This window comes from Scatophagus argus, chromosome 14, assembly GCF_020382885.2.
Source record: "Scatophagus argus isolate fScaArg1 chromosome 14, fScaArg1.pri, whole genome shotgun sequence".
Classification (NCBI taxonomy): domain Eukaryota; kingdom Metazoa; phylum Chordata; class Actinopteri; family Scatophagidae; genus Scatophagus; species Scatophagus argus.
In genome coordinates this window covers 218,160-241,953 of record NC_058506.1, presented here as the reverse complement: position 1 = coordinate 241,953, position 23,794 = coordinate 218,160, and the positions used below count along the sequence as shown (strand labels likewise).

General features: G+C 41.6%; 1 protein-coding gene and 1 non-coding gene across 8 annotated transcripts in view; both read right to left on the bottom strand.

The window, feature by feature from the left end:
* amot (angiomotin) overlaps positions 1–23,794 on the bottom strand; it is a 57,055-nt gene that overhangs the window by 17,346 nt on the left and 15,915 nt on the right. For 2 of the 7 annotated variants that reach the window (XM_046410097.1, XM_046410095.1), the window contains exons 2-5: positions 11,225–11,285; positions 9,319–10,333; positions 2,676–3,255; positions 1,005–1,149 (exon numbers count right to left, since the gene is read on the bottom strand). In XM_046410097.1, coding sequence (XP_046266053.1) covers positions 1,005–1,149; positions 2,676–3,255; positions 9,319–10,333; positions 11,225–11,285 — 1,801 coding nt within the window. The other 5 variants (XM_046410100.1, XM_046410102.1, XM_046410098.1 and 2 more) reach the window with 4 other exon arrangements.
* Positions 18,878–18,949, bottom strand: trnae-uuc. The gene has a single exon. It is a non-coding gene; the product is annotated as a tRNA-Glu (tRNA).

Genomic DNA, 23,794 nt, shown 5'->3' with positions numbered 1-23,794 from the left:
CAGTCATATTGAATTTTAGTCACACATTTTGTACAATGGACCATCACACCTTATTACGATAAAAGAAACTATAATAAGCTAGTTTAAGACCGATTTATCAGATTGATCTCAGTTTTTACGTGTTAACAATGAATCCTCCATACACACCAAAGTTAGTCACAGAATTAAATGGACTATGGACTGAATGACCAAACTCAAAATCAAACTCAAATTTTAGAACACAAACTAGCATACACCTATTCACACAAACACGAACACGAACAAACCGACGAAAGAGCCACCATCCTTCTGATTAGAGGATGACCCACTCTACCTCCTGAGCCAAAGGTGTTCTCTCCACATATGCTATTAAATACAATCCAACAAGCAAATCCGTATGTGAAATTGATTCCACACAATGGTTGGTTCATTGTAAAGGATGTGAAATAGAAACATCTACTGCTCTATCATAACCTGCTCAAATGCTGTCATGAAAGGACATACTCTTTGTTTGGGCTGAAGATCTCCAAAACAGTAACTACAGCGAGCATATGTTGATTTCCAAACAAAGTATGGAACAACAAATCCATGACACATGCACAAATATTCCTCTAAAAAAGGAGCAGCAAAGAAAAAAGGCTCATGCTGGTGACCTGTGAGATGTTTTCAGTGGGCTGAGTCTGTGCTCGAAGCCATGAACTCAGCTTTCTTCTCTCCAGTCTCAGATGTGTTTGCTGTGTAGTTGCACCTACAAGTACTGTCAATCAGTCAGTCCCACAAATATAGCAGAATGAGCACATATACTACTGTAGCAACTAATAAACAAACTAATTTACTTTTTTAATAAACTTTCTCAGTGGTGAGTACAATACATAAAGATTTAAGTGGCCACCCTTTATGTCAAAAAAGAAAAAAAAAGAAACATAGGAGAAGCTAGTTCAAACAGTGCAGTAACATGCTGAATTTGTAGTGTGTTGCAACAGGATTGTCGTTCTGGTAGTTATTGCACCTCCCTGTTCTCTCACCTCGGAGATCCCTGTTGAAGTCGTGCAGCCGACGCACCTCCAGCTCCAGCTTGTTCCTCATGGTTTTCTCAAGGCCCTCCCTCTTGGAGGAGGATTTGGCAAGGTTTTCATAGGCCTCTGACACCAGCTGGATCTCTGTTTCCAACTGGCCAAGGGGAGGAAAGGAGGGAAGGAGAAGGAGATACATCAAATCTTTAACCTAATGTAGAATACATTTTTCTGCTGAATGTCCACAGCTATATCCATTTATCAGACTAATTTTGACTCAGAGTTTTTTTTTGGCACTGATGACTAATCACTGATTAATAGAAGCAGTATCCGTATCATGATAACTGATCATAATGCTGTTTCTTTGCTTTACTTTATCATCTTTAATAAAAAACATCCTTAAAATGGTAAATAAATGAATAATTTTACTTATTTTGTTTATGGTGTTTGTTTTAAAGTAGTTAGTAGTAGAATTTAATAACAGTTATAATAGTTTAAATAGTTTGAAACAAAAAAAGGAAAAAGGCAGAATTTAGTAAAAGTTCTGTGTTTCATTTGCTTTTTCAATTTCAGCTGAAATTTAGAAAAAAATCAGTGTCTTAGTCTTTGTACTGAGGTCTTTGTGCTCTGAGGCCACTCCTACACTACTTGGTCACTACTTAGCCAAACACACTGTGGGACTCTGCTGTTCACTGTCTGCTAACTGATAACAGCTAACGTGCTCCTCCTGCAGATTTCAACGCAGATTTGCCCTCTTGGTACAACATATTCATGAATTCCTGCCAGCAAGTTGCTTGTGACTGACGGACAGATCAACAGCAAGAATATATAACAATTTTCATAGTTCTTGTAGGCCTCACACTAAGTAGCAAGAGTAACTGTAGTAACAGCATAAGAAGACATGCTCTGTGCTGTCAGTGCTCATTTCAAGTTATCTGCTAAGCGATAGTTTGATTGTCCCAAACACATTTTCTGTAGCCTGGTTGGCTTAGGACGCTGTTCAAGCCCTGCTGAACATTTTAGCAGTGGACAGAGAAACTATATCTGACCTTTAAATCTGATCAGCTATTTTTGATTGTCCTTTATGTAGACCACTGATGAAATTATTCGTAACAAATATCGTCCAATAACGACTGGTAGTCATCTATTAACATAGCTTGGTGCCTCTACTAAACGCAGTTTACACCCCAGACTTCCCCAAATGCAATGTCTTCAGTGTTCACATGGAATTAGTTTCAACTTGCCAACCCAACTCAACTTGCCAGTGTTTTGGGTTTAATAAATCAAACTGTAAAAATTTAACAGAATTCAACCAAAGCAAAGTATGATCATTGTTTGTTTAGTTTAACATGACAATTATTTATCCAATGGTTTTGTTGAAAACAACATACAACTTTTTGCTTCACATATGTATATGCATCACATATGGTTACTTACATTTTAGAATTTCTCTGCCGAAAAGTCTCATACTAAAAATGCAGGAAGTGGGAGCAAGTAGGAAGATATCCACTTGCTTTTACAAATAGTCTCATATTAACTTCAGCTGAAATTTAGAATGCATTTTTACACAAAACAGTGGATTTTGTCCTCTTTTACATTTACAGCAATCAATAACCTTTTTATTGTTTTTGTATTGTTTTAAGATGTACTTAAAACAAACTTAAACTATCCTTTTAATGTTACCTTGTGCAACTTAGCGACTTTCTCACGGCAGGCCTCCATCTCCTGCCTCAGTATCCTGTTCTCCTCTGTCAGTACATCCACCATCTGCTGGGCACGTGTCACCACAGCAAAGGGCTCAGCCTGCAGTTGAGAGAAGGAGGGTGGGTGTGGACAATGTCCAGCCAGAACTGGTGGCTGGAGCTGTAGAGGTGGTCCTTGGAACTGTTGTTGCTGTTGTTGTTGATACTGGTGGTGCTGCTGCTGCTGATGGTGCATTCTTGGGGTAGAGCCATAAGGGTCATGAGGGAAACCAAGACCTCTTGGTGGGTGAATGGGCCCTGGGATGTAGGGTTCACCTGCTTGGTGAGAACTAGGGCTCTGCAGGCTTCGAGGTCCCGTGCTGGAGAAGGTCTCTCCCTGGCTCTGGGGGTGCTGGTGAGGGAAGGAGGGATGGGAAGGATGGGAGGACTGGGAAGCACTGAGCATACTACTGAGTATGGAGGATTGGGTGCGGGACAAGGAGCCCACAGAGGTGACAGAGGAGGTGGGGCTGTGCTGGTTAAGTGGCCTCTGGGAGTGAACTGAACCCTCCTTACTGGACCTGAGGAGAGATCAGCTGTGTGATGACATGGTTCTCAGTCCCAGCTGGTGTCTTGTGTTGATGTACAGAATCCCAAAACTAACACACAGGCTGAGTAAATATTCAAAATTCATTTCACTTAAATTTTCTCAAAGAGAACGCCTGGCTGAAATGGATTGTGGATGCTTTTTCTTTGTTTAGTGATACGGTTTGGTGCTTCTTTGGCCATCAGCTGCCCCACACTGATAATAACAATGATATAATATTAAGGTCATATTATAGTCGTTAACCTAACAGCATCTTTTATGAGAGAAAGAAAATGAATTTTAAAATACAGAGAGGTTATGGCAGTGTCCAGTGTGTTCAGCTGGAGTCTGGCAGGTCAGATTTGTAGCATATTTTAAACTACTGTACTGTCTTTTGTCCCTCAGGCCATATGCCTCCTCAACTCCTCTCGGTGAGGACAGAATTGGACTGTATTACTGGATGGTTAACATTGCACACTTCTTGGTCACTTTTTCACGGAACACTTCTTTGCACACCATTGAACTGCTTTTATTCTTTTATTCTGTTATTGTGTTTAGGATTTTCCATTATATATTTTATATTTTTATACTCTTTTATACTTTATATTTTTGTACTTTTTTACTTTTATGCATGCCAATTTGTGATTTTTGTCTTGTACTGCTTCTACTGCATACTGATTTTCCCTTGAGATCAATAAAGTACCCACCAACCTACCCACCCAATAGGAGAAATTTATCAGTATGATGAAATGTCCTTTGAGGTGACTTAAGCATGTAACTGTAAGTCAGAAAATGTATTTATACTTGTATAAATTTACATATGGTATCATCATTCCATTTTAGCTTGGAAGAGCGATTCCATAGAATGCTTACACTGTAATATGTCTGGCTTAGTCTTGGTCACAATCGTCTAATAACTTTAAAGCATCTGCATTAAAAAATATGTACGTTGTGTGTTTAAAAATTAACATTAGCCAATTATCTTGTCTGATTTTTCACAATATAAAACTTCAGTTCAACACAATGAAGTTTTCTGAGTCTCTCAGGAGAGACTGTCTGTTCAGAACAGCAAAAGCAAAAATTTAATTACCGTAATACTTTTAAATGTCCCAATCTGATTCACCTGCCTTTGTTTTTCTGAGTAAGGTGGGAAAACACAAGCTATTGTATCAGTTGTGCAGAGCAAACATTTCTGCCTTTAGCGACTAAAAGAATGTCATCATCCAAGCAGATCATGTCCCAACTTGTCCTGCACTGATGATTAAACTTTTGCAGTATTCATGACTATTTACCTTGGAGGAACCAGATTCATAGAAACTGGTGTGAACAAGTCCAACAGGATCTTTCCTGTTCCTACTATCTCAAAAACAGTATTGGAAAGTGTAATGGAAATTAACACCTCTTACTCAGGGCACACCCAGACACCTCTCACTCTTCACAAACACCTCTCTTTTATAGGTTAATTCATCCAGGGCATCCAGGCACCCCAGATTCAGACTTTACCACCCCTCACTCACAAAATAACACACTCAGCTACCCCCCATTCAGAGTACATAAACACTCCTCTTTCCCACAGACACCGCTCTTCCTCAGACTCAATTTCAATTTCAATTTATTTTTATATAGCACCTTATACAGTCAAAATTGTCTCAAGATGCTTTACAGAGACCCAGAGCCTGAACTCCCGAGCAAGCAGACAGTGGCAAGGGAAAATCCCTTTTAACAGGAAGACTCACACAGAGACACAAATACATCTTCCTCTCAATTGCTCTTGGTCAGTCAGTTTGAAACTGCCAGCCCTCCTGCAAGAACATTACTCTGTGGTCAACATTAAACCAACTAAAAGACTTTCTTTGTCTCAGTTGTTTCTCTTCATCAGACTCAAGGAGATCTTTTTTATCCATGACAGAAAGTTCTTACATCTAGTCTTTTTATTTATCTGTTAAGATTCAAGATTCAAGATTCAAGAGTCTTTATTGTCATTATGCAAGCATAACGAAATTTTGTGCAGATTCTCAGCTTCAAAACACACTTATAAATAGAAAAAATTAAAATTGCACACCTTAGAAAAAATATAAAAATATAAAATGCAAAGTACAAAATACGGAATACGGAGTGAGGTAGATAACAACAAAGTGCACTTAGTGCCAGACTATGTGTATGAGTGTTTCACTGTAGGGGGGTTATTGCTTTAACAGCTCTGGGGAAGAAGCTGTCCCTGAGTCTGTTGGTGCTGGTTTTAATGTTCCTGTACCGCTTTCCTGATGGAAGCGGTACAAACAGTTTGTTGCCCGGGTGGGTGGGGTCTGTGGCAATGCGTCTTGCCTTCTTCTGGACTCGGGCAGTGTAAACTGAGTCCAGATCTGGTAGACTGCAGCCCACAATCCCCTGTGCTGTCCTCACTACCCGGGCTAATCTGTTATTATCCACTTCTACTTGCTTGTCTTTGTCAGTGAGAAAATCAGTGCTGAACCAGCATTTATATCATCTCTGAACAGTGAAACTCCTCATGAACCTGTGTGTGCCTGTGCATGTCCATGTGTGTGGGAATAATAGCATCAATACTTTTGCTGGCAACAGGCAACCAACTTAACCCATTGATAATTAATATTTTCAATTCATATATTAGAGAAGTCAAAACTCCATTACATAGTCTGACAGTTGCACTTACTGTAGGTAACTATCCAAACAATCTTGTGACTCATTTAGCAATAAAATGTAAAAGAAAACACAAAGGAGATCTTACAGGCAGACTGTGTTTGTATACAGAAATAGTGTAGTAAATGTTTGTATGTTCATGTTTAGTGTTTGTATGAAATACTGTATACTGCACAGCTACTTCCAAATATATAAATACACTGGGTTTGTTGACTTGTGAGACTTGTGCCAATTCACCGCAGCTCTCTCCATTGCTTTTGCCCCCAAACTCCTGTGATCCTCCTGTATCTTTTTGGCAGAGAAGCAAGTCAATCACAGTTGCTAATGGTCAGTTTAGAGATGCTTTGCTTTATTGGGGTCAGTTACCTTGCAAGCAGTAATGTTGTGTAATCCCTAGGGAGTGTTTCAGGAAGCAAATAAATACATTTTGTTTACAGGAAAGCCCAGTCCTGGTATCTTTCCTTGGTTTAGTGGTATACACTGGTTAGAGACACTTTACATCATTGTACATTTTTATAAACTTCTTTCAGAGATCAAAGTAACCAGACACAAGAAGTGACCAAGCAGTGGAGCATTTTTCAGAGATCAGCACCAGCTGATGCTGAAATTCTTATAAATCTATATACTGCAAAACTATGAAGCAACTCTGATACGCCATTCTTGCCTAATCCAAAACTCTGTTGAAAACTGAAAACCAAATTGTAACCAAAAAACTATTTAAGGTTCTAGGTGGGTCCTCCAGTTTTGGCAGTTTATTTGCCCTCACAACAATAATTTGGTCTGTCAAAAGTAAAAAAACCAAACAAACAAAAAAAAACAACTTATTTGAGCCGTGGCACATCTCTAAATTTAGAAACATTGTACGTCTTGTTGTTGGGCAAAAATGTTTGGAACAGTCTCACATACTGTATAATGGACTACAGCAACTTCTGTGTGGAGAACACCGTACCCAGCTCTGTGGAGTTTCTCTGACAATAAACCATGGACCACCCCTGACATAAGCACCTTACTTAAGGATTAAAAGAAGGTCTTTAAGTCAAGAAACAAGGAGGAGCTGAAGGCTGTCCAGAGGGAGCTATAAAGAAGATCAGGGAGGAGAAAGCTTGTGACAGGAAGAAGCTGGAGAAGCAGCTGCAGTGGAACAACATCAGCAGATTCTGGAAAGGCCTAAAAAACAATCTCAGGCCACAAGGAAACTGACTCCCAGGCTGCTGGGGACCTGAAGTGAGTGAATGATCTGAACCTATTCTTTAAAAGGCTTGATCAGTCACCTCCACCTCCCCTCACCAAGCCATCTCTGCTGCAACCCCCAATCCTTGTGCTCCAAGCACACTGTCCCAGTCCCAGTCCCCACTCCACAACTTTTAGCTCACAGCCGTTCCCTCCTGTTTTGTCTGCCATAAACCCATCCCCACTCCCTCCAGAACAAACCCCCCCTGCTCCAACACGTCCCTCACCACAGACCAGGTGATTTCCGCCTGTGTGGACACTCACCCCCAACACTGGTGAACATCAAGGGAATGGACATTGAGATGGTGGACTCTTACAAGTACTTGGGTGTTAACCTCAACAGCAAGTTGGACTGGACAAACAACTCCACTGCACTGTATAGGAGGGGCCAGAGCAGACTGGTGCCAGAGCAGACTGTAAAAGCTCCTTCAGTGGCAGGCTGCTTCACCCCAAGTGTGTGAAAGAGCATTACCGCAAAGCCTTCCTCTCTGCTGCTGAGACTATACAACCAGCACTGCTCCTGGCAAACCCCATGCTCTCCACAACAATCTGAATTTCATTAAATCATTGTGGATTAATCCCCCATCTCCTCGTGCAATACACTGACTTTATACTACTAATAAATTGAAAAAAATGAAATAAGGTAAATATTGTGGTGTTTTTGCATAGTCTTTTTAAATGTAAATATTCCCGTAATTTTTACTTTGTATATTTTTTCACTCGCCCTATATGTACCTTTATTTTGTTTTCCAGGAAAACTGGTGTTGAGTTTCTTAGGGTAGTTGCATGTGTATGCTCTCTGCTGCATAAATGTACAGCTCTCTTTGCAGCACAGTGGTAGTTGTAATATTTTTGTATATTGGTTTCTGTACCAACAACAATGTCAAGCTTGTCTTATTTATTTATGTGTTCATGTGTTTAGCTGTCTCAGTTTTGTCTCTTTCCTGATGTGTGGCTATACAGAACAAGAATATTGTATGTCTGTAATTGATAATTTGTGTATGCACAGGCTGCAAAATCCTTCTATGAACAGACTTTGTTTTCGGTTTGGGTTCGGGTGCATGATCTTGATCCACTAGATTTTGTTAGTTTGACAATGAATGACACATTGAATTTGTTAATTTCACAGTGGCATCATAACCCCAACCATATTGCCCAAAATGTAATGCAGTAATGTTTATTCAGAGTGCATTTTAACTGACTTTAAAAAAGTAAAATTTCTGTAAAAATAACAGTACTGTTATTTCTGTAAAAATAACAGTAGTTTTATAGTACTTTTAGGTATAATATCATAATTCTCTTAACACCTCAGGTGTTATGGCAAATGAAGGTGGGGAGGGCAGCCTTTGGAAATTTGAAATTATCTTGTCTGGGGGACAAGCAAGACACATGGCGGGACTGATTTTAGTACATTACCAACAGTCTACGGCTAAAATTGTCCAGGCAGAACCTTGTTAACTTTAGTTTTGCATTACATGCATTAATATTAATGTTGAATATTATGTTGATGTATGTTCTCAGTCATCCGGGTCATGGTAGCTTCACCTCTCACCCAAAAGGCTTCTTCATTCTGAGACTGAAGGGGAGATCCAGCTATTTAACCTCTAGTGGGGTTGTTGGATGAAAGGTGAAATAACCTAAAGTTATCCAATGGCCTTCGCTTCTAGCACTTCAATTTATCTATATAATGTGTAGTATGTGTGCAGCTGTGTCCACCAAACCTTGAACCCCATTTTCATTACAGTTTGGCAGAAGTCCAAAATGCATACCTATATTGAGTAGCATTAAATTTTTCAGTATTCAAGTAAAGCCTCCTCATCTTTTTGCTTGCAAGTCTTAAGTTGTGTTGAGTTTTCAGGCAATCAAGTCTCAAGAAAGACAAGTCCAAGTTAAGTTGTAAGTCCTTATTTCCAAGACTAGACCCCAACTTTACTCAAGTCTCATGTGTCCAGGTCTGGGCACACCAAACAGCAAATGTGCTGTAAACTAAAACTAGAGCTAAAAGTCTCTCAGAAGCTTTGTACATATATTTCACACATTTCACATTACATGGAGACACATTTTGTTAGCATTTTGTATATTTTAAAAATATTTGTGACTAAAACACCTTATGAAGCTGCTGTGGATACATGTGTGTTGATTCATGGCTTTGTGTAGGTGTATTCCTTACCTGAATGAGCCGTACTCAGGTGGGGGCTGGTAACGGACATGGGGCACCTCCCTCAAGTGCTCCCTCCCTCTCTGCTCTTGGTAAAAATGGCCTCCAGCCTCCTGCTGCTTGGTGGGAGAGCCCAATCCTTTGAAGGGGTAGTCTGGAGGTGGCCCACGATGCTGTGGTTTGTAGTAGTCACCTGGTGACCCTGGTGGGGGAAGCAAAGGGGACAGGGGGGCGCTAGTGACTGGAGCATGGGCCTTCACACCACTGGTGGCCAAGGAGAGTTGCATAAGTCGTTCACTGAGAGAACGAACATGTCCTTGCTTAAGGTCCTTTAGCCCATCATCCTGGTGCACCTTTCCTGCACCACTCACTCGCTGTACTGTAGGGCGGCCTTCAGTACGTACCTTGGCACTAGTCACCCCAGTGACATAGAAAGCAGTACCCACTGAGGCAGGGAGAGAAGGCTGTTGGGGTTGGTTGTTCTGCTGCTGAGGCTGAGACGGAGGACCATGGCCACGAAAGTACTGTGACTGCACTTTTGCCTCTTCATATGTAGGGAGATCTTCTGAGTTCAGACACTGCCCTTGGCTGCTCCCACCTCCACTACTGCTCCCTGCTCCTCCTCCAGTCCCTAAACCCCCTCCTCCTCCTCCACTGCTTCCACCCCCTCCTCCAACTCTTGTGGAGCCTAGCTTCTCAAGGCTGTTGTCCGTCTGCAGCTCCTGTCCCTGGGGCTCCTGACGGGCAATGTGAGAAGACATGGAGTGATCATCAGGGGGGCCTACCTGTCCCTGAGCCTGTCCTTGCCCCGAGTAACCGCCTCCACCTGCTCCTCCTTGTTGTTGTTGCTGTTGCAGCACATAATTCCGGTTCATCTGCTCCTGCAGGAGACGTTGCAGGACAGTGTTGCTGCCACCCCCAGCACTGTTGTTGCTGTTCGATGATTCCTCGACTGCGGCCCTCATCTCTGCCTCACACTTACCCCGCACCTCATGGAATGACAGACTCCGCCCACGGTCAATATTCCCTGAATGGGTGAAGAGGGGAAAAAATGAGTGGGAAAAAAAGGAAGCAGTATAGTGAGTGGACATCCGAGGATGAAAAATGTGAAAGAATGTAAAGAGACACAGTAAAGACTGAAGTTATTCTAGAAATACAAGCAGAAAAGAGAGAACACGAGAGAAAAGGACAATAAACCTTAAGGCCAGAGATGCACACGAATCATTCACCAGTACCCCACCCCCACCCCAAATAGATAGGGTATAGATAGATCATTTTAGCATCATTAGCAAAGCTTGATGTTTTTGTCAACCAAAATATAATCGTATGACACCACATCAGTCATAAAAAAAAACTGCTTTCAGTCACACTACATTGCCGAACTTGGACTAAGTAATTACATGGTTTTGATGCCCAGACACACATGATTACAGTGACTCTATACACTGTCAAAAGAACGGGAAGATGATCTCTTAACTTTAAATGAAAAAGGCAGTAACCCACTGGCTACTGGTACAAAAGAGGATAATACAAATTTGCAAGGAAAAAAATACGCTGATTTGGAAACACACCCAGCTGACCCCCAGAAATTTTATTGGAAATTTTCATTCAGAGTTAAAAAAAGAAGCAAGATCATTCCAGTTGAACATCCAACGTTGTCAAAGTTGAAACCACCTGAGATGTATTTGTTGTATCGTTGTGTATTGTCCAAATCCAAAGAGGATAATATGTTCTCAATTCAGACCAGTCTTGTCCTACAGCCAATGAAAATCAGATAAATCACTCAGCAGAAGAACTTTAATTTTTTAAGGGCAGTGTGGATCTGCAATTATATTCATGTGGTTTCTTCCAACAACCTTGAATGTTAACAACTATATAATTTTACACTGTTTTATACAGAGTAAAAAAAAATTATTACATCTAGTGCTTTCAGTTATTCTTCGCATTCTCAAGGAGGAAGATGCTTTTTTCCGAAACATCTGTAGGTAAACACAATCATGAGACAACAGGAAAATGCAAGTTGGTATGTCAGGAAATGGTGAGTTCTCTTAATACAGAACAAGAAGAATTGAAAATTGGCTGGGCAGTGGAAAGTATGATGGATTTTTTAATTTTTTTAACTTAAAGCTGGCATTGGTAAGATTTTGGAAAACAGCAACTTTTGAAGATAATAGAAGTATTCACCCAAAAAAAATCCCACCCCTGTCCCTGCAAAGTCACTCTGAAACACATGAATGTGCACTGTCTGACTACATTGACTGCATTCAATGAGCTCTTCTCATCTAATCTCATCTCATCTTTTCTCATCTAATAAATACAAAAATAAACAACTCTGTTAAATTGCTAAAACATAAATGCAAAGTAACTATCTCGCTAGTATCTCAGTCAAAGCTGTGTGCTTTGTGTCTGAGTGCCTGTTGCTGCTAGTTCCTCAGCTCATCGGGTTACTGCTCAGCACTGTGGGTGTGGACTAATTAAGTTTTAGGTTACCAGCCGCTTAAAACGGCATACATAATGGTATACATAACAGTGTCCACTACAGTTACCTACTATGCTAGACAACATGTCAATGCCCTATAGGGGCAAAGGTATAGAACATATGAGTCAGATAAAACAATGTAAATTTTAACCAGGGTTTAATTTTTTTTTCCACCCCTGTCCTTCACAGCTGGAGTTGGCCTTTGGTCAGCAGGGTTGTGAAAGCACAGCCCATCACTGGCGTGGCTAACCATATTCAACTGCTCACTACAATTACGTCTCGCTCACATGTAGGAAAACATCAAAAAATATCATAATGAACATTAAAGTTACAAGCAGCACTGAGTGACTGAGTGATAACTTAAGATCCCTATGTTGATATAAACACGTTGACCAAGTTTGATGAGGATCAGGCCAGCTGTTTAGGAGGGGTTTGAAAAAGTGTAAGATGTCCAATTTACACCATCTAGTGGAGTGAACTTTAAAGTTTAAAGTGACATATTTTGTCATTGGAGGGAACTCACTCCAACGAAATTTGTTCTCTGCATTTAACCCACCCAAGTGACGTGCACACACACACAGCAAACCCGGGGCAGTGGGCGACCGCATGCAGCGCCCGGGGAGCAGTGGGGGTTAGGTACCTTGCTCAAGGGTACCTCAGCCATGGACACCGGGACGGGGAATCGAACCAGCGATCCGGGTCCGACACCCTAACCGCTGATCCACGACTGCTTTAGTTCTTACTAAGGCAGTTGCTCATCCCTTGAGATTGACTACAGAAAATCCTGAACTGCTCATTTCATTTGTTTGATTTGGAGGCTTTCCAGTTGTGACAGAACAGATTACTTGAAAGGACTCTGTCTATAAACAGTAAAAACAGAAGTCAAAAGTAGCACCTAGTCGTGTTTCCTTCACTTTTGGGGATATTACATGTATGCATGCCACCTCCTCCTTCTCCTCCTCCAAACATTCAGGATGGATCTCATCCTTCTTTGAGTTGTTTAACTACCTCAGCGATTTCTGCCCAAATGATGGGAGAGCCCACCCCTGGGTCCTCTGGCTATGTTTCCACCACAGAATACGTGCCAGTGGGATTAAGGAGCTCCCCTTCCATCGTCTGACTGTATCCTCAGTCAAGGTCAGCAGTTCCCCATCATCAATGTATACAGAGTTAACAAAGTGCCACTTCCTCTTCCTGAGTCACTGCCAGAATATCCTCGACACTGATCAAAAGTCTTGCACCATAGCCTCATCAACCTCCTTCCACATCCGGGTTTTTGCTTCACCGACTGCCTGAATTGTGTTTGGCCTGCCAGGAGCTGTCAGGTGCCTCTGGAGTCCCTCGTGCCAACCATGTTCACTGGGACTCCTTCTTCAGCTTGAAAGCACCCATCACCACTGGTGTCCACCAGCCGGATCGCGGACTGCCGCCATGACTAGCACCTGCAACCCTCTGACCACCACCCAAAGACCTGCCTGGGCAATGGTGATGTAGAACCTGGTCCACTCGGATTCCATGTACACTATTACCCCCAGGATGCAGTGAAAGCTCTGCATTAGGTGGAAATTGAAGACCATTCTGACAGGGTCCACAGCCAGATGTTTCCAGCAAGCCCTCACAGTCCATTTAGGTCTGCCGGATCTATACAGCATCCTCTTAAGCCTGAGCCAACTCACCACCAGGTGGTGATCAGTTGACCGCTCTGCTCCTCTCTTCACCTGAGTGTCAAGAAAGTCAATTATCAACCTGTGACTTAGGGCATCCTAGTGCCAAGTGTACTTTTGGACACCATTAGGTTTGAACATGGTGTTAGATATGGAGGCTGAAAGTTGGTGGTGCAAGCCACCCCCTCTGTTCAACAATGGTTGTTCTATCTGGAGACAGATGGCCTCTTTCACACCTCTCTAAAATCATCAGCCTTCTTTGTCCAGAATGTGAACATTTGAGTCCTCAAAGGTTTGTACCTTATCCTTGAGAGGCGGATCTACAGCCAAGCCTTGTCCGGATGAGCTGACTCTCCTGGGCTGTACCATGCATCTGCGGAGTGGTTTTTTAATAGTCTGTTATCTCATTCAGCCATAAGCCCATACATCTCTTTGTCTGTACCTTTTGACATTAGCACAACCACAAGGTGCAAAAACCAGCCTACCTGGTCGCTTGGAGGTCCTGTCTATATTTCTGTAACTGTCTCCTTGTCTGTCTAGAGAGACCTCCATCATAAGCTACCAACTGCTGTCCACAACTCACCCCTCCCCCACAGATGACACGACAAGTTGCCATCTTTCAGCCCAGATGACTCCACCACACTGACATCAATGGTCAAGGTGACCACAGGAGACTTGACTCCCAGCTAATTTACAGACCACGGACATTGAGTGACATGAAAGATGCCATTTCTCACCTCCCCTCAGTCCAAAATCAAGGAGCTGAGTACACAGCACAACTGATGGTGTTTCAAGTGTGGAAAGATGGGACAATGAGCCAGAGACTGTCCTGAAAACAAAGAAACAGAGGTCGACTGACTAGTGATGGAGATGACGACACTGACAGTTCTTCTGGTTTTGGTGCAACAACTATGACCACATATCATCTCACACAACAGATAAGTGAAAACACACGCACAGAGAACAAAATGAAATCACTACGAAATCAATATGATTATCAGTGGAAGAGTCCAAACACTGTGCTGAAGTCTATGAACAACACTCTGATGCAGGATGCAGGACACACATCATGGGGTGCAGCCGTGGCCGAGAGGTTGGAGAAGCGGCTTGTGATCGGAAGGTCGCTGGTTCGATTCCCCCACCGGATGGGGAGGAAAAATTTGAGTATGGTGGAGTGATAATGTCCCCACCCTTCCATTAGCCGGCTGATGTGCTGTTGAGCAAGGCACTTAACCTCCAATATATTGGGAGAATATTGATGCAGCCCACTGCTCCTGTGTGTTTCACTGCATGTTGCAGGTTGTGTGTGTGTGTTTCGATCAGTGAAGGATTAAATACAGAGAAGTCATTTCCCAGGTTGGAATTAATAAAGTAAATTAAATCATGACACCATAAAGCCCACAATGCACATCTAATATCTGTTGGAACTGTTGAGCTCATTCTAGACACTGATTACCACTGAGGTAAAGGTGACCTATCTGATCTGTTTCATGAAAAATGCATTTCTGTGAAAGATGTCTCTAAAATTCCTGAGTTGGGTGTCACACTCAGCAAGTTCTCATACAGACCATGCCAAAATCAATATCCATTGCAAAAAGAAAGAGTTGATGGCATTGAACCTTTATTTGAATCCCTTCTCAAAGCTGGACAGATCATTCCATGCAAAAAAGTCAAAAAACCATATCACCCAAACAAACTGAAGCCATTCAAGTCATCCCAAAACCTGAGGCAAAGAAACATGACTTCAGTACTGATTCAGGACCATGGGGGATGAAAAAGACCTGTAGCTTGCTCTTCTTCATGATTTGACTCTACATAGTACATACCTGTCTCAAAGCTATGCCAGCTGCTGAAAAAGCTGTGATAGCATCATGTGACAATGTTGGCAATGTTGATCTCACTTTACTGCGTTTCTTGATGCTGTCTTCTTACCCACACAGGTTGTTATCTATCCATTTGATGCAAACACAAATAACCTTGACTTTGTTTTACAGGGAAATGCCAAAGCAGATGCAGTGAGAAAGGCAGCCACTAAACAAAAACACACTACTCTGTCTTTTGCCATGACCACTAACACTTACAGTTGATTTGCAGGAACTGCAGAGCAGAGGCACTCCCAAAGAGAGACTTGTTTGGAAGATGAGCAGGTTGTTCTTGGGAATGGGAAAGCTTGTTTATCCACACACTTGTGTCCTTGTCATGCAAAGTTGACACACAAGAAAGAGCATGTATCAAAAGGGGGTGAAATATAAGGGGATTCTCTAACTTCTCCCAAACATTCATTCATTTTCTATACGGCTTATCGATCAAGGTTGCAGGGAGCTGAAGCCTATCCCAGCTGACTAGAGAGAGACGGGGTACTCCCAGGATTGGTCGCCAGTCAGTCACAGGGCTGACACACAAAGACAGACAACCACACACTCACACCTTCTCCAAAACATTTGGTCAAAATTGTGTAATCTCTGCCACCAACAATGCAGGCAGGACTCATCCACCTCCACGGCAACCTTTTGATCACTTGCAATGGATTTCATTGGACTAATACCTGGTGAGGGCAGAGAAATAATTTTTTGATGGGAAATTTCAATCTCCACCTCCAGTGACCATGATATGCCAAGTACTGCTTTGAAAGCACTGGTCAGTATTTTCGGTTTTGACAAGAGACACCACTGTGCCTATCACCCAGCCAGTGGAAGATCCATAAAATGAGAAAATGGCACATTGAAAAATGAACTGGTCAAATGTTGTGATGAGACAGGCTAAACTTGGGTAAACTACCAATGGTTTTAATGCACATATGAGCCAGGATAAGAAGCAGAAATGGCCTCAGCCCATATGAGACCCCTTTTGCCCAACCAATGGCAACCAGGTGACTGGACTGAGGAGGAGGAACTGGAACAGGCCATCCCAGATCCTTCTCAGCATGGAAACATCAGTAAAGATCACAAAGAGGGCAAACTGAGGGCAACCCATGACAAAATTTGTTGTAGAAGCAAAGACTGTGACTCCAAAGAATGGAGACTGAGGTCTTGACTGACTAAGGGAGGATGGAAAGTAACACTGATACTGACACCCCTGCTAATGATTTTGCTGGTGGTTGCCATCCTGATTTGTTGTACCATTCCCTGCATTAAAGCCTTGATCGCCTCATTAGTTAGATCCTGTTGTTCAGTTCATGCACCTGTCTAGCAGCAGCACTCACAAATCTCTGGACTAGATTCCACCATTTGATTATGATATGATGATGATTGTTTAAGCCGGTGAAATGTTGTGCTACAATCCAGTAAAATCTAAAGAACTGACTATACCAGATGCCTCTCTGAGAATAGTGTAGACAGATTTAGGGATGCAATCCCATCACAGCTCCCTTCAGCACCAGTACCAGTACAACAGAGCGTACTGATTTAAATGTTACTCCTGGAGAAATTGATTCTTTTGTCAACAACACTGCAGCCACGTTGCACACAGTTTTAGATATGGTTGCGCCACAGAAAAAAAAAGGTTAGAAATCATAGGAGGCTAGCTCCTTGGTATAATTCAAATATACGAACACTGAAGCAAACATCAAGACGGATGGAGAGGAAGTGATACTCCTCCAAATCAGTTGAATCCCAGAGGGCCTGGAAAGACAGTCTACTGGCATACAAAAAGGCCCTTCGTGAAGCCAGAACTGCCTATTATTCAACATTAATAGAGCAAAACAAGAACAACCCACGTTTCCTCTTTAACACTGTAGCCAGGCTGACAAAGAGTCACAGCTCTGTTGTGCTTTGTATTCCTGCAGCTCTTAGCTTAAGACTTCATGAGTTTCTTCACCAATAAAATCAATAACATTAGAGAAAAAATCCATAAAGATCTCCCCAGAATAGCCGATATAGTGCCATCTCTAGAAACCTCTTTTAATCCTACTCCATCTCTGGACAGCTTCCTGCCCATAGACCTCCCCGAGCTGACCTCCAGCATTAACAAATCTAACCCAACTACATGTCTCTTAGACCCCATCCCAACTAAGCTCCTTTCCCTTGATTGGCGTTTCCTTCTTAGATCAGATCAACTTATCTTTAACAACAGGTTATGTACCACAGGCGTTTAAAGCCGCTGTTATTAGACCTTTGCTTAAAACCTTCATTTGACCCAGACATCTTAGCAAACTATAGGCCGATATCCAACCTCCCATTTTTATCTAAAATACTTGAAAGAGTGGTTGCAAATCAGTTAATTGATCACCTACACAGGAACAGTCTGTTTGAAATGTTTCAGTGTGGTTTCAGAGCCCATCACAGCACAGAAACAGCACTGGTTAAAGTTACAAATGACCTCCTCGTGGGCTTGTCTCCATACTCGTTCTACTGGATCTCAGTGCTGCTTTCAACACAGTAGATCACAACATTTTATTACACAGATTAGAACATGAGATTAGGATCACAGGGACTGCGCTATGCTGGTTCAAATCATATTTAACAGATAGATTTCACTTTGTTCACGTTAATGATGTTTCCTCTTCATATATAAGGGTTAGCCTCAGTGTTCCACAAGGTTCAGTACTTGGGCCGATCCTGTTCACCTTATACATCTTAGAACTAGAATAGCTGATAATATTCTTTCTCTGGACAGCATTACTTTGGCCTCCAGTACGACTGCGAAGAACCTCGGCGTTACCTTCGATCAGGACGTGTCATTTATCCATCACATTAAACAGACCTCTAAGACCGCTTTCTTTCACCTCCGTAATATTGCTAAGATTAGGAGCGTCCTCTCTCTGAGTGATACTGAAAAACTTGTCCATGCTTTCGTTACTTCTAGGCTGGATTACTGCAACTCACTATTACCAGGATGTCCAAATTACTCTATTAATAGCCTGCAGCTGATCCAGAATGCAGCAGCTAGAGTTTTAACAGGAATCAGTAAAAGGGATCATATCTCCCCCATCTTAGCTTCTCTTCACCGGCTTCCAGTAAAATTCAGAATAGACTTTAAAATTCTCCTACTTACATATAAGGCCCTAAATGGACTAGCCCCATCATACCTGCAGGATTTAATATTCCCATACATTCCCAATAGAACACTCAGATCACAGAGTGCAGGTTTACTTGCAGTTCCCAGAATTCATAAAAGGGAGGACGAGCCTTTAGCTATCAGGCACCCCTGCTGTGGAACCAGCTGCCAATCTGGGTTCGACAGGCAGACACCACCTCCACTTTTAAGACTAAACTTAAAACCTTTCTGTTTAGTAAAGCATATAGTTAGCCTCAAACAAAGTGTGTAGGGCTGGTAGGCATAGTTACACTCACTTCTTGATATAGGAAAGGAAAGTACCTTGCTCAAGGGTACCTCAGCCATGGACACCGGGACAGGGAATCGAACCAGCGATCCACTGGTTACGGGTCCGACACCCTAACCGCTGATCCACGACTGCCTCAAAGGGAAGTTCCCATACTGGGAGTCGAACCCGGGCCGCCTGGGTGAAAACCAGGAATCCTAACCGCTAGGCCATATGGGATACATATAGCCACAGGTAGAATAGGTCTGACTAACTGTTAACCTTTAAATCTCTATCATAGCTATGCTGCTGGGGGACACAAACATGATCCACCAAGCAGTCCTCCTTTTCCTCTTCTAGCCTCTCCCCTCGTCAGATTAACATACAATTCATTATTTTATGTCACTAACTATGTGTCCAGTTCTCCTCGTAGTTTTCTGTCTCTCCCTCTCTCTCTCTCTCTCTGTATCTTTCTGCAGGTATCTCTCCATCCAGATCTTCATGTTGAACTGCATCCAGCTCTATGACCAACCCAATGTCTGCTGTTGACATCTGCCTGTCATTCTTCTGTGCACCGACTATCGGCGGGGTGGTTCTCCTTTGCGGGCCGAAATTGAACTGAATTGAATTGATAGGATAGTGGTTTTCAACAGAATATGAAAACTAAATGAATGATACAGCATTTCATTATAATTTCAGTCTTGTGAAATATCAAAATCATATTGAGGTGGTATCAGAAGTGAAACTGAACGGATGAATCACATGAAAATTAAACATTTTTATGAGTTGAGATTTTGTTTTACTTGTCTTTTTAGTAATGTTGTTCTCATGTTGTTAACTGCTTTCCTGCCTGTACAACAGCCATTGCACGTCTGCCCGTCCTGGGTGAGGAATCCCTCACCCTGAGGTTTCTCCCATTTTTTCCTGTTAAAGGTTTTTCTGGAAGTTTTTCCTTAGTCGATGTGAGGGTCGAAGGGCAGAGGATGTTGCTGATGTTATGTTAAGCCCTTTGAGACAAACTGCTTGTAAAAATTGGCTATACAAATAAAGTTGTCTTGTCTTGTCTTTCAGTGATAACTGACTTTCCCTTCTTTTGTTCATTCATAAAGAGTTTTTTAGATTGGTGATTAGTGTTGCTTTGTGAGCACCGCCCAAAGGGGGAAATGTAATAGAAATTCACAGAATATGTACTGTGAAACACCACCCTTCATTATGTTTTGTAACCACTAATGTAATTGTGTTCCATATGTCCACAAACAAGTAGATTCTCATTCAGATCACTCTATGTACATGCTTCATGTGACAGCAGAGGCAGATTCTAAACCATTACATTACCTCTTAAGATGCAAGTCTGGCTCAACATGGGAAGGACAATATGAAACCATGACATAAAGTGTCCCACAGAAAGTGTATGAAAACACTTGCATGCCTTTGTCCATTGCTCATTTGCTCATCTGCTGGACAGAGTTGCGGGTCCCTTTGCAACTGAACTTGAACTTAGAAAATTGAACTAACAGAAAGACAAATTGTCTCTGCACTTCATTCAACAGAGAATTGCCACTATATCTACTAATCACACACATCCCTATTCCACACTACCACATTTATGGATTATCACTCACTTAAACATTGGCTTGTTTTCATTCAAAATGTTTTAAATTTTAATTTTAGTCTTTTACCAGATACTCTAAAAACATATTACTTAACTACTACTCTTCTTGCTACTCTTGAAAATGATTCAATTTATGTATTGAAAAATTGGAGAAATGTGAGAGCAGACATAGAATAGATATACACAATAAAAAGTGAATAACAAAATTAAGCACGATTTCAGGGAAATAGAAACACTACAGCTGACACTGAAACACTTTCTCTTTTCACAGACTAAAGCAATACATATAGGATTTCAGAACATCTTGAGCCATTCACAAACTAAATTACTCTTTCTGTCCTGTTTTCATTTCCACAGCATAAACCAGAATGAATGAATGCTCCTATCCTAATGTTCCCTTTTTAGAATTACTGGGAAAAGCTGGCTTTTAAATGTTGTATTAAAATGCTCCTACCTGTGTGGCTTTCTCAGAAAACTGAGTCCTAAAATGTAAAACAAGGAGGTAATCCAACAGTTTCTGTTTCACTGAATTTACGGTTCTACAGATATCTACCTGCTTTGTGCATGTTTGAGGAGGCGCACCTCTCTTTCCATTTCCACCCCCCCACCCCCCAGCTCCAACAGGTGGGGCTGCAAAGTAAAGACAGGTGAATCTGGCAACTATTCAGTCCTGAGCCACTCCTTCATACCTGCGTGCTAGTGTAAGTGCTTCACCACCATTTACTCTGCCAACCGTCAGTGAGATACATGCTCAACATGGAACTTGTCTTTTTACTGATTACCAGCGGGGTGGACTATTCTTGTCTATGAGTACAAAAAGTTAAAATTAAGGCAGAATATGACCAGCCCCTCAGCTACAGAAACACAGTACCTAGTACTCTGCAGCAGATTATTAACACAAAAAAAACATATGAAGAGTCCAAAAAAATGTGAGTCAGCAGTAGTGTCTAGACACATGCCTGAGACACTCACCAAATCTTTATAGAATGACACAAACAGCTGGTTCATGACAGGAAAGCATGGGATGGACACATGACCTGTACCTACTACATATACTGTGATTTAGAAACATTTCATAGTTAATGCTGCACAGGATGGACTGCAATGAATGCAATTTAAGTGTTTAGTTTAAGCTTTGGAAATGGATCTGTTTAATAATGCTGCTGTGCAACTTAGACTTGATTCAAATCTTTACTTCACCATGGCTGTAGGTCAAACAGCCTTGTCTTACAAAAAAAAGCAGTGAAAATATCAAATGCTTGTTCTTTTTTGCGATGTGGCAACCAAACAGGATATCATACTTCTAGTGGGTTATGACTGATGATTGAGAGAAATATTTTTTTTTCTGTATATTATGCCTTTTATAATCTAACATGCATCCAGTTGCAAACTGTAAAACAGTAACACTTTATTAAATAGGTTGTGCATAGTACCGACATGACACTGTCATAACTATGACATGAGATTTGTCATGAACATAAATAAGTCTTTATGAAGACAGTTAAAAGTCATTTGGTCAGTAATGTCATTTTTTTTAATGCAACGCTGACATTGTTTGAGAAGTCTACTTTATCATTATGTTAACCAATACAACATAACCTGTCAGAGGCATGTTATAGCTGGTGCAGCTGTCAAACTTCAACAATTAGATTATATTAGAAAATTACATTAAACTGGGTGGTACGGTGGTGCAGTGGTTAGCGCTGTCGCCTCATAGCAAGAGGGTTTCAGGTTTGAATCCCGGTCTGGGCCCTTTTATGTGGAGTTTGCATGTTCTGCTTGTAAAATTGGGCTATACAAATAAAGTTGACTTGACTTGACTTGACTTCTCCCTGTGCCTGCGTGGGTTTTCTCCGGGTACTCTGGCTTCCTCCTACAATCCCAAAAACATGCACATTAGGTTAATTGGCTACATTGCCCCTAGGTGTGAGTGTGTGCCTGAGTGGTTGTCTGTCTTTGTGTGTCAGCTCTGCGATTGACTGGTGACCAGTACAGGATGTACCCCGCCTCTCACCCGCAGTCAGCTGGGATAGGCTCCAGCCACCCCCCTGACGGATAAGTGGTATAGAAAATGGAGTGTGCAGGATTACATTAAACTTAAATGTGTGGTCGGTTTAACATTGTGTCATGAATAATTTGGATGTAATATTAAGATAAAATAAGACATAACTTAATTAATTCCAAAGTAAATTCTTGTGCCAGAGGTTGCTTAAAAGAGTACACATTACAGTACACTATTTACAGGTTAAATATAAATTGCAGAACAAATTGCTAAGACACCAGTGCATTTCCCAGGTCAGGGCCATCTACTGAATAAGTAAAAACAATAAGATGGTTGGAGTACAAAATGCTAAATATGAGGAAACCAGCGCCTAGTGCAATAGAAGCATTTATACAAAATAACAGGTAACAAAGATCATGTTAAGACAAAAAGTGATATATTTTAATCTTGATTTATGACAGGTAATGAATCCTTTAAATAAAGTGTTACCAATTGTTTTTATAGCATCAAAAAACATTGGAAAAAAGACATTATTATATTAATCATATTACAGACAACCTAAGCAAGATACAAAGGTATGGACAAAATAATCAGGAATGTTGAAATGAGGTTGAATCAAAATATCCTTCAAGGCGGTATGGAGCCTTGCAAAATTATAACTGCTCTAATTGCTCAAGCACAGAATTAAACAAAACTTCTATTCAACCAAGGAAAAATGCCCAGTAGGAATGTTTTCAGGAAGTAGGATGGAAGTCTGCATATTTGACACAAGGTGGCATAACCAAGTAGAAACACAGACATGACTCAAGCTAAGTGTAATGACATCGACCTCAGGAAATCAGGTTCAACAAAAGTGTTCCTGAAATTTCATACAATGGGAAGAATGAAGACCTTGTTTTTCCACGTAGTTAGAAATAGTCTAGTAATAATGAAGCGGCTTGAACACGTTTGAACTGGAGAAAGTATAGTTACTTTCGACTTTCTCCTTCAGGAAACGCCCTGCAGCCCCAGGAGTGGGGCTGTACTGGTCACATAACACTGATGCCCTGTACAAGAAGGACCAAAGTCGCCTCCACCTTCTGAGGAGACTGAGGTCCTTTGGAGTGTGCAGGCCCGTCCTAAGGACTTTTTATGACTGTGGTAGCCTCTGTTATTCACTACGCTGTGGTCTGTTGGGGACTGGGCAGCACATGATCAGGAGGGCCATCTCTGTTCTGGGCTGACCACTCCTCTGGTGAGAGGAGGATGTTAGCCAAGTTGACATCCATTATGGACAACACCTCTCACCCTCTGCATCAGACAATGGGGGCTCTGAGCTCTTTCTGCGGCTGCTACACCTTCAGTGTAGGAAGGAGCAGTACCGCAGGTCCTTCATTCCCACTGCTGTTAGACTATATAATTCTATGGTCTAGTCCTCTTTTCCTTCCTTATGAGGACTTGTACAGTATATAGCTGTATATTGTACTGTGTT